This window comes from Drosophila eugracilis, unplaced genomic scaffold (assembly GCF_018153835.1).
Source record: "Drosophila eugracilis isolate 14026-0451.02 unplaced genomic scaffold, ASM1815383v1 contig_415, whole genome shotgun sequence".
Lineage (NCBI taxonomy): Eukaryota > Metazoa > Arthropoda > Insecta > Diptera > Drosophilidae > Drosophila > Drosophila eugracilis.
Window position 1 is genome coordinate 1,659,590 of NW_024573278.1, and position 11,347 is coordinate 1,670,936.

Below are 11,347 nucleotides of genomic sequence, written 5' to 3' on the forward strand. Positions count from 1 at the left end.
CTCTGATGTGGTATTATTATTGAATTATGCGTTTCAACTCGGCATGGAAGGGAATGCCATACCACCATCATTTACCACCTCGACTTGCCAACCAACATGGCATTCTGCGCCGCGGGCTATGGATTCTGGTTTTGGTTTCGGTTTGGTTTGGTTTGGTTTATGCGGATCTTAATGGCGGCCACATGTGTATTCGAAGATTTGATTAGTGCATAACTAGAGCAAGGACAGGCGGTCCCTATTAAATTACAGATGGGGTTGGCAAACTTAAAGTACTGAAAACTAAAACTTTCAATATGGAAACAAGAAAGTCATTAAGATTTCAACAACTATTTTCATTCATAAAAGCAGAAAACTTCAAACTATAAGCTCGCTTTAATGTGTACATATCTCTTTTGCAATGATTCCAAATCTAGAATTTCCTACTTGATCTTAGTTGACATTTCCCCAGCCCGCCAATCTGCAAATATCAATAAATTGATAAAATACAGCAAACAATAAACCCAAAATTGCCAAACAATTAAATCCATGTTTGCCATAGAGTAAGCCCCCACAATTGTTGTGGCATTTGTAATCGCTGTTCAATAATTTTTGTCATTTTATGTACCAGGCTTTGCGTCGACATATTGATACTGGGCCTAACAAGGATTCCGATTACAAAACGCTCGCTTACAAGTGTCATGTATCAGACTGAAGAGGAGCGGAAGGAAGTAGCAACCTATATAGATGTAGAAGTGACTCCCATTCGCAGTTGTGGGCGGTTCGCCATCGATTACAGATCAAATTAGATGTATAAATAACAAAACGATTAAGCGATTGAGGAGCTAAGCCAGAGCCAAGAGCCTTCAAGTGGGCAGAAGAAGTTTGTTTGATTTTATTGCCAAGGCGGATTACTTGGGACCCGGCAATTTCTGGTTCTCTGTGTGTGCGGCTCATTTGGATTATAATTGATGTCCCTGGCTCGTCGCAAACTAATCGCCTTGGCTCTCTCTCTCTCTCTCTTGAACTAAATATTTTCACTTGACATTATTCCTGCGACAATTCCCATCTTGGGACAAGACTCAATTTTCAAGTTATTTAACGCCATTGATCCCCTTGGGCATGGCTCTTCGCAACATGTGTATATTTGCCCATCTCGGGCAGGCTGAATTCCCAGTATTGTTCCATTGGATGACAATAATTTGGTTTTGTATGCCCAGTTATTCAGAGGCCTAAGCCACACTTTGCACATGAAGAAAAAATACATATTAGAAAATCAATTTCTTGACAGAAACCATAATATCTCTTTAAACAGGAAAATAAGATTATAAGATATACATATATCTTTTTGTACATAAGTTCATTTGGCGTTAAGTAGAATGTAACCTTTTTTTTTGCCAGTGTCAGTGTCCTGTTTTGGCGGCCACGCGGCTTATGATGAATATCATGAGCAATGCCTAATCAACTGCAAATGAAATGGACAATTGCCACCGAATGAGCTGGGAGGTGAGGTGACCACACGCATCGATACATCAAATTGACACTGTGGACGCCAAAACCAACACAATCACACACTCATACATACACACTAGAAAAACAACGAAAAAAGAAAGCATTTCGCTGGCGCTGATTTGCTGCCTTCCCCTTCCCCGATTCGCCTGTTCATTTTACGCTTTTGGCTTGGAAAATAAATTGCCTCTGCTGTTTGTGCCAACAAATCCGCTCATTGCCGTTTTGGGTTTACTCAACGGCGTTTCTACACGGAGAAAAAAATTTATATTTTAGGTGGAGAAATGTTGACATTACTAAAGAATGATGCCAGAAATGCATGCATTTTACATTCTGATTCCAATCCAATGATAATATTTTTAGTTTAATATTTATACAAAATTATATCTTTAACTTAAATTTCTTCCCTGTGCATATTGTTGCTCCCGCTGCCGCTTAATAACCATTGTCCGCCAGTAGCCAGTAGAAGAGAACCTAAAACGTGTTCAACGTGGGAGCTATAAACTGTCATTTAAGTTGTTGTCGATGTCATTCCGCCGGCCTTTGTTTCTGGGCATTGTTTCAGTTTCGTCCAAGATTTGTGGCTGCAACTAAAGGCGGCGGCAACAACGGCAAACGGTGGCGGCCAAGTTTCTGTAACGGCAAAAAGCGAAAGCAAATATATTTACGAGCCCTGGAGCAGCAGTAGAAAAAGGACTAAAAATACTCCTGTGTAAAATAAACAAGCGGATGGTCGACTTCTCAGTGGGTGGAGTGTGTATATGAGGCTTACCTCTTGAATAACTACTATGCCTGGTTCTTAAAGGATTTCCACACAGAGCAAGTACAGGTACACAGAATATGTAAGGTGTCCTCAGGAAAATTGAAACAGCATTTGCGGGGATGCAATATTTTTATTTAGAGAAATCATAGTTTAATTAACACTGACATTGCGCGCCTTTTTGAATTGTTTTTGCATAATTCACTTTGATTTGTCAGGCCATGGCTTTTAATTATATTACAAGCGTAATGTGCGCAAGCGAGAATTAATTCGGAAATAATTTGTAAACAGATTATTAATTGGAGATTTTTCCATTTGCACTGCGATCCATAAATTAAATTGCATTTAATTGAATTTTAAATTAAGCCAAACAACGCCAGCGATGTCAAAGTTTTTCAAACACCAACTGACAGTAGGATAAGTTGAAAAAAAAAAATGAAACCATTGACAAACATTTGATCGATGCACAGCCTCCATTGGTTGGGGACATCCGTCAAAGTAGACTTTAATTTAATGGCAATGCCAATCGCATGTTAAAATTCTTGCACAATAGAATTCAATTTGTCTAAAGTCAAATGTGAATTTGATATTTAATTCGTTTATATTTGATTATTGATTGCACTTACTTAATCTGCGTTGCCGTGCGAAAGATTTGCATATCGTATTGACAACTACTTAATGGGGAAAATTAAAACGTCAATTGAAAATGCTCAACTGCTTGAATGCCAATACAGAGTAAATACAATTTGAATAAATTTTCCTATTTTACTATGATACGTGGTAATAAGTGGGCTAACAATCGGCCACTTTCACACTGATTAAGTGTTGGTCAAATATTCAGTTTCGATTTACAAAAGCAAGGAAGCATATCCTAAGGCAGTATAGAAACGTACTTTTCTCTAGTCTATGGAAGACTTTAAATAGTTTGTTATATAATAACTTTAATAAATAAAGCGGTTTTAAAAACATATTGAAAAAGCTGCTGTTGAAAAACCTTTTCATGCTTTAACTTCTAAACATTTTAATTGGAAAATTAAATAAACAAAAGCCTATTAGCTTTATTTTAGTTTTAATGCTGCTATTAAATGTTATCTGAAAATCAAAAAATGTACAGCATTTACCTGCCTTTCTGATTAAAGTATATAGATTTTTTAAACAAGCATTCCTGTTCTTTTTTTTTTCGCTTATTCATCCAATTAGTAATAGTTAATCAGCGATTTTTCAGTCGTGTATACATACATCCTTTTGTGCCGACTCGTCGTGTTAGTTTGTGTTCATTAAAACATGTTAAACACATAATGGCTATCTAACCGAGTTCCCTGTGTGGGCGTGGCACGAGGCAAATGGTCAGCAGCTGCATTTGGCCACAAAACCCAAAATGCTTTCAATAATTGTGGCTACGCCTGAACACGGGGTCAGTTGTTTTTGACCCCGACGGACACGAGTCGCTGATCCCGAATGTGAGGCTAATTTTTCAGTTGAATTTTGATGCCGCGCCACTTGTGTCAAATGCATGGCAGCATTCGCACAAAAAACAATTTTCCTAATTCGTTTATGTGTTATGTGTTTTTTGCCGGATATGTGGGCGAAACTCTATTTATGAATCACACGCCGCGTTGCCCTTCAAAGAGATGACCAAGCTTACCCCACCGTAAGCTCAGCTCAATGTGCTTTTGATTCAAGGAATTCCATGTGCCTATTATGAACGGTTGAACGAATTTAAACTCAATATTTGACCTTATCAAATTTAGATTTAAATATGTTCATTAAATTTTAAAACCTCCAATACAAATTTTCAATTAGCTCTTTTCGTATCCATTTTTAAGTTAAACTAAAAATGCTTTAGCCCCAAACCGTTGATTTCAATTTAGTGAGGACCGTTTCTCTCCCAACTGACATTGTTTTATGTGTGCGGTGGCGTCTGCAATTCAACCAGCAGGTGCCCTCCCAGCCTCCTACATTGAGGATCTTGCACCCTGCATCGTGCATCCTATACCCTGCGTAGGCCTGGACAGAATCGAAATCAATTAGTTTCGGGGCCAAGCAGCTGCACAAATTGCTGGCGACAACAGGCCAGACCCTCGACCCCGATAAATCCAATACTCACAGCAGCAGCAGCAGCCAGTAGCTGAGACAAATTGAACTGAGCTCTGGTCAGGCTTTGTGGCTGCGGCTGTCAAAGGCGCTAGCCCTGGCCCATATTTCCGAGTCGCTGGGCTTATTACCAGTAAGACTAACTGCACACTGGCAGAAAAATAGAGTTTTAGTTCATTTCAAACAAGTTATATGGGTTCTTATATCACATATATGCCAATAAGTATGCTACGTTATATTCTGTACAAGGAAGAATCAATGATTATGAACGAATGTTTCAAACCATCTACCACTTGTTAAAAGTTATTTAAAATTTATTAACATAAAATATTTAGTATTTAAAGATCTTGTACCTTTATATAATAGGCTTCTTTTAAAACTCTATCTTTTTCTTAGGATATTTCCCTTCATTTACCATCGTGTTTTGTCCAGTGTAAGCTCTTACCTTCAACATCCGTAGGCTGGGCAAACATTTGCACACAACTCGGTCCCATTTCGAGTGTGCTCATACACTTCTTTTTGCCTCTTTTTTTTATTACATGTGTACTTTTGTGATTACATGAATATTTTAAAAGCGCGCACTCGCACAAAGGTGGAAATGGCGGGAATGGTGGGGATCTCAAACATACAACTGACATGAGAACTACATTAAAATAATTTATTTTAACGCATTTTTTGTCATAACCCGATGGGGAAAAAACTCATTTCCTTTAATGATTCCATCTTGTACACGCACGCTGTTAGTGAACTCTCTTGCCCAGGATGCCAGTTCCACGAGCCCCCACGCACATGGTTATTTCATTAAAATTGCCTTTTGTTGTTTGGTGAATGTTGCTTATTATCAACGCCATGCCATCCATACTGTTCGTAACTGTATCTGTGTTCTGTATCTGTATTTCAGTATCTGAATCTGTATCTGTATCTGTATCTGAAATTCACGTATCTGTGCAGTGCATTTTTATGGGGCCAAAAGACACAGCATTTGCATTACGCGTCCGTCGAGTCAGCGACCTGCAGCTTAATAAAGACTAATTGACTTTCTGACCATTAAAGGGCGAACCAAAAAAAAATACAAAAAGAGACGAGGGGCGTGGTCCGTCCAGCTGATTGGCAATTACGACAAAGACAACGCGCCGGGCTTGACAAAACGCGATAAACGAATTAACATTTAAATTAATTTATATTAATTTATGTCCCAAGGGTGTAGCCGCCCCCTGCCCCAAGAAACGTTGACACTGTATTTGTCATGAGCGGTGGGGGCCAGAGAAATTTGAAATTTCTGGAAACCCAACATGTCCAACACAATGTGACGGCCTTCACAAGTTGCATGCCAAATTTATGCAAATTTCACGACCGCCTGCAACTTTGGAATGGGTGTGTCCTTCGTTTGGCGGCAACAGTCGCTGCATCTAATTAGCCAAGTAAATTACAAGACAAACTGGAATACCCAGAGTAGTTGAGCCTGAAAACTCTTCTCCCGGCAATTGTTGCAGATAGTAGTGACCGTAAATTGAATAAGCCACTGAATTGGATGGCCAGCTTCTCCTCTTCAACGGATTTAGTTACCAGGAAACTTGCTTCAACACCAGCAAGTAGGGATAAGCATTACGTTACCTGCTATTTTATGATAAGCCTTAGAAAAACCTTTCTTTTGAGTATAAATATTTTATTTAATATTTAAAGAGAAATATTTTATAAAAAACCTTATATTTAAAGCTTACAGAATAAATTACTTCAACATGATTGAAAATTGGCATCAAAACCAAGTGCCTTTTGATGCTATTTGAATATTGGGAATTTCTCATCAAATTAACTGCAAAGAAATTGGGCCTCCGGGCATTTTAATGTCTGTAATGATGATTGCTAGACAAACGTGACACCAGGGCGATATTAGGCCCCCGCAATGATGATTGGGAAGAGGCTATGTTGTGCGTACATCGACCACATTGCGCATACGCCCCCTGCCCTTAACTAACAGAAACAGCTAACGAGACACCAGAGAATCGGTAAATAGTTTGCCGTAGTAAATTTTCACATACAACGAAGTCCGGGAAGCTTAAAGTTGGTCCTACAAACATAACATTGGCAAACAGCAAGCATCGACAAGCTATTTGAGGCAATGTTAATTGGGTTTGCTGCATTGAGCTTAATATGGCGCGGCAGCAATTTATTTACGTGCCATTAAAAATGCACATAACAAGCAAATTGCATTTTTACCATATACTCGTAAACTCGCTGGATATTCGAATGTGATGGGGAATGGCTCTTAAGTAAATTACAATAAATTTGGTGCAAAACTTGCATATGAAATGTGCAATGTTCGTGTTACAAAAGCCACTCGGCCGTCGGCAATAATATAATTAAAAATTAAATGGCAAATTAATTGGTGAAAAATATCAAAAAGACTTTCTACGCAAGCCGGCATTTGTGGCATTTAAAATGCCATTAATATTGCATCAACACCTGCAGTACACGCGCTTAAAATAAACATGCACAAAAAGCCCAGCGCACTTTACATTAAACCGGTCTGGCCAAAAAACTATTGATGAATAATGAACGTGGCCCGGAAACAAAGCCAATGCGACCGCAGATACAGATGCAACTGCAACTGCTGATGCTGCCCCAGTTGCACCAACCAACAGCTGCTGTTCGACTTGTAAGTGACATGACCCGAGTCCAGCTCTGGCCATAAATCAGTGACCAACTGGCATTGTTTTTTTTTCCACTATATAAACACAAACAAATGGCGCACGATCATATTTATCGCTTTTGTTGCATGTAAATGCAAAATAATTCCTCCATTTATACCGACAATCAGGTGCGAATACAATTTAATGACCATCTTAGTTCAGTTGTTAAACCTCTAAAGCTCATATTCTGAGTTTCAAAACAAACTAAAAGTTATGAGCCTTCCTAATAAGTTTTTAACTTATTTTAATATAATAAAACTTTAAAACTCCCCCTTAAAATGCATTTTAACTGAAGAACTACTTAATTATAGCCATTAAATGTGCTACTATACAACATTCATTTAAATCATTTAATTCCTTGAAACATTTCCATTAAAGTTGCCCTTTCTCGGAAAATAATTCAATTGTTTGGCGTTTCCATTGTTTATTTTTTCGAAAAGCCCCAGAATAATCCCCTTTACCGCAGGCCTGGCTTTATTACTTTATAATAAAGTTGGTTGCCATTCAAGGTGACCATTGGGTTGACTAAAGTGTTATATTATTAAGGCAGCGGCTGTGGCTTTTATTTGCCTTACAATTAGTCAAGATAATTAGGTGGCAAACGGCTTACAAGGGCTCCATGGCTCCTTTTTTTTTAAAATGCAAAATAATTGCATTCACATATGAACTCATGATGCATGCCCCCTTGCTGTTTTCTCTATCTCTCAGTGCGGGTTTTTCTTTTTTATTCTCCCATTTATTTCATAGTTGCCTCGGTTGCCGTGTGTCTGTGGCGAAAAGTTGCCGGCATGTTAATAACACTCATAATTAAAAATTAAATGTTATAATTTCATGTGTGCTACCGTGCGGCTTTTTACGTTTGGCTGCAAATTATTTCCCAGCTATGTGGCAACAGACAATTATTCACACAGCGCTTACCGCCTCTGATTTTCTCCTCCTTTATTTTTCAGACCCTTTCTACCAAATATGTAATATACATATATAATGATGTATGCACCTAAATGTTTCTCGTAAACTTTGCCAGTGCAATTATGCAATGCAAAGGCCATGTTTGCCAGGACTCCCAACAAGCCATGTATTTTTGATGGTCATCAAAAAAAAATGAGAAACACTATGATCACTCATTTCCCGCCGTTTCCCAAGTACGTTGTCGACAAGTACTGGCCAGGCAATAAAAGTTACCAACTACTTTGCAAGTTTTCACGATGTTTTATGGAAGGGAGAAGGTCATGCAAACCAGATACTTAAAAAACACAAATATCTGAACTCCTTCAAAACCTTCCTTCGCCCAGAAGTCAAGGCAATGAAATATATTTAAAATGTTCTCTTCATATTACTGCACATCTCAAACAAAAGGGCTTTCAGGGCTTCGATGTAATTACCTTTTTAAGACTGAGAAAGACTTTCCCTTGTTTAATTTTCGTACGATATTGATGTTGCCATCTCTTTTAATAAGATTTCTTAAAAAGAAAACTGGGAGAAAAACAAGAAATTCTTAGATTTTAAAATTTATATATTTTTGGACTAAGTTAAGTTTAAACATTTTTAAGCCAATAAATTTTACTTAGAAAATCATTTAAAAAATCTTAACTATTGGATATTCCTTTCTTTTTCTGCAGATTTTCTTCCCAATGAACCTGCTGACAAATTTAAGTGAAATCAATTGCAGGCGAACTTTAAACTGTGTTGCAAGGCTCTCTCGCAGCAGGATCTGCGTGCGATGCCACTTTGAATAATTATTGACGCAGAGACAGAAAGTCAATCAGTGGGAATGCAGCGGGCAATTTAATACAATTGCGGGCCAAGGCGCTTATTCAATTAATTACTTGAAACAGTGCGTCAAAAAGCGCCCAAGTAATGCAGAAAAAGCCGAGTAATTATTTTACACTTTGCTACCGCTGCTGTCGCTTTACGATTTTCCACCATTTTCCAACAGTAGTCCTCCACCATGTAGAGGCTGCATTTTGATGAAGTTTTTTTCCCCAGAGGACTCACAGTTTGGTCATTCCATCTGTCGTCTGTGCATAATAAAGTTTACTTTAAGTTTATTAAATCCCTGCCAGTGCCTGTAATGTGACCCAGTTTTCGAGGGGCAGGGGACATTGCAATTATCGACATCTGATTAAATGAAATCAAAGACAGGCCAAGCCAAAGGCAATATAAATTCGCATAAATTCGCTACGGCGCTTTAAATGTCAAGTGGGGCTCGTCCATCGATTTTTCTGCCTCGCTGCCTGTTGGGGTCATTTATCAATATGTAGATTTTCCTGGGAAAGTTCAATGGGTCCGCAGGAGCACACACACACACACAAGCACATACACCCATGGACATCCTCATGCCATATAAATTGCGTAATTTTTTTACACGCACACACAATTGGAGATAAATTGACTGATATGCATGTTGTGGGCCGCCATCGTCTGTCTGGCAGTTTGATGTATGCGTCTGCCCGGAAAAGTGTCCTCCTACACGGCCAAACAAGCCGACCAACCGCCCACCCACTTTCACTTTTATGCTCTTTGATTTTTTCTTTAAATAAATCGACGCCCCAAGCCACTTCCGGTGACTGCACTAAAATGTCAGACAAGAGGGTAATGGCATCAATTTCCTGCAGCCCCAAAAAAATTTAAATGGAGCTATGGTAACTCCTCCTCTGGTTTCTATTATTACCACAGATCAGATTGAACTTCTCCTGGTATTTTGTTACTTTTATTTGCTAGAGATATAGAAAAATGCTAAGATTATACAATGGTTATCGATTGGAGAAAATCTAGAAATAGAAAGGAATATGTAGAGTCAAAAATGAATCACCTCTTTAAGGTTTCTCTTTTCATTTATCAGCAGTCAGTTTAGTTTTTCATTCTTATTCTTGTTATTGAAACTCAAGTTTCCTTATTTTTTCTTGTTTTTTTCATTCTGATTAGTTGTTTTTCCAGCCAGTTAAGATGAAGTTGGACCTCACCATGAACGATCGTCACAACCTGCGGTTCCAGTCGATATATAGTGGACTGGTTCCTCAGATCGCCCGAATGGTGCCCTTCAACGACTCGGAGGTGACTTGCATTCTGCTGATCTACTACAAGTATTGCCTCCAAAATGGAACCACTGCCCGCCGGATAACCTCCGCTCAGTTCGTTAACATTGTGATTGGATTCCAACAGCTGTACGACATGGACGTAGTGGATCGCATTGTCACCCTGATATCAGGGGGTAGAAAATACGTGACTCCTATGGAGTTTGTCAACTATATGACCATCCTAATGAGTGGTGACATGGAACGGAAAATGGAGTTTGCCTACAGGGTAAGAGAGTTAAACTTAGGTTCTATTTAAGTTTTTTAAACATAATAATTAACCCAATAACAGGTTTATGACAAAAATGGATTGGGCATCAATCGAGAGATTATTTCCAGTTCGGTCGAGAGGTTTTTTCCCGGGGACGATGACGAGGTACTTGAGATGCGACTGGTGAGCTGGAACTAGACTCAATTTCAATCACATATCCATCGTTTCTTAAACTATTCTAGGACATGGTTGATTTTCTACTCCTCAAATTTGATGAAGACCAAGATACTGTCATCACATTTGAGGAATACAGATCGATCGTGCTGCAACAGCCTAGCATGCTGGAGTTCCTTGGACCCATCTTTCCCTCGGACGAGACGCGTCTGGTGGTTGCCTACTGCACAGCCATGTACTCTCACATCCCCGAAATAGGTTTGATGTAGATGTTAGGGTATGTGGCTGTGTGCCAGCATAGACCTTCCGCCCAGTCGCATAAATCTTTCAGGCACAAATAAATCGAAAGCAATGCAAATCAGTGCGACCCGCCCACCGCGTTTTCCTCTGTTCAGCCATTGTAGCCACTCGAAAATGTCAATGACAATGATGATGAACTGCAGAATAGAGCACTGACAGCTGCAACGAGACGCTGGATGGATAGATGGATGGAGCATATATAGGGGACACCAGCTGCCTCTCAGCTCCACAGAAAGAAATTTGATTTATTTTAAGGGGGTTTTTCTCTTAAGAAATATTAACAAATTCATTACATAAATCAGCGAAGAAATATTCATTTCTGATTTTTGTATTGAACTTCTTTCACTTAATTTAATAATTAAAGAAATTTTTTAATTAAAATATAAACTCCACATCGTTCTTCATTGTATAGAACATATTCATTTAGGTTTACACTTTTTTCCCCAGTGTACTGCCTGCTTTAGTGGCATAATTTTAAATATGGAGCGGAGCTCCAGAAATACTTTGCTCTGGTTGAACGCTCCACTGGCTCGACGACTGCCTTTTGCCATTGCCTCAT

General features: G+C 38.9%; 1 protein-coding gene across 1 annotated transcript; it reads left to right on the forward strand.

Annotated features, from left to right (window-relative positions):
* The first annotated feature begins 9,891 nt into the window (after positions 1 to 9,891).
* LOC108116839 lies at positions 9,892 to 10,850 on the forward strand. The gene is made up of 3 exons (XM_017228895.2): positions 9,892 to 10,332; positions 10,396 to 10,497; positions 10,557 to 10,850. The coding sequence occupies exons 1-3, from the start codon at positions 9,976 to 9,978 to the stop codon at positions 10,755 to 10,757; spliced, it is 660 nt and encodes a 219-aa protein (XP_017084384.2). The 5' UTR covers positions 9,892 to 9,975; the 3' UTR covers positions 10,758 to 10,850.
* The last annotated feature ends 497 nt before the right edge of the window (positions 10,851 to 11,347 follow it).

Coding starts and splice junctions, on each gene's coding strand:
- LOC108116839 (XM_017228895.2), top strand. CDS start 9,976: ATGAAGTTGGACCTCACCATGAACGATCGTCACAACCTGCGGTTCCAG. Junction 10,333..10,395: donor AAATGGAGTTTGCCTACAGG/GTAAGAGAGTTA, acceptor ACCCAATAACAG/GTTTATGACAAAAATGGATT. Junction 10,498..10,556: donor AGGTACTTGAGATGCGACTG/GTGAGCTGGAAC, acceptor AAACTATTCTAG/GACATGGTTGATTTTCTACT.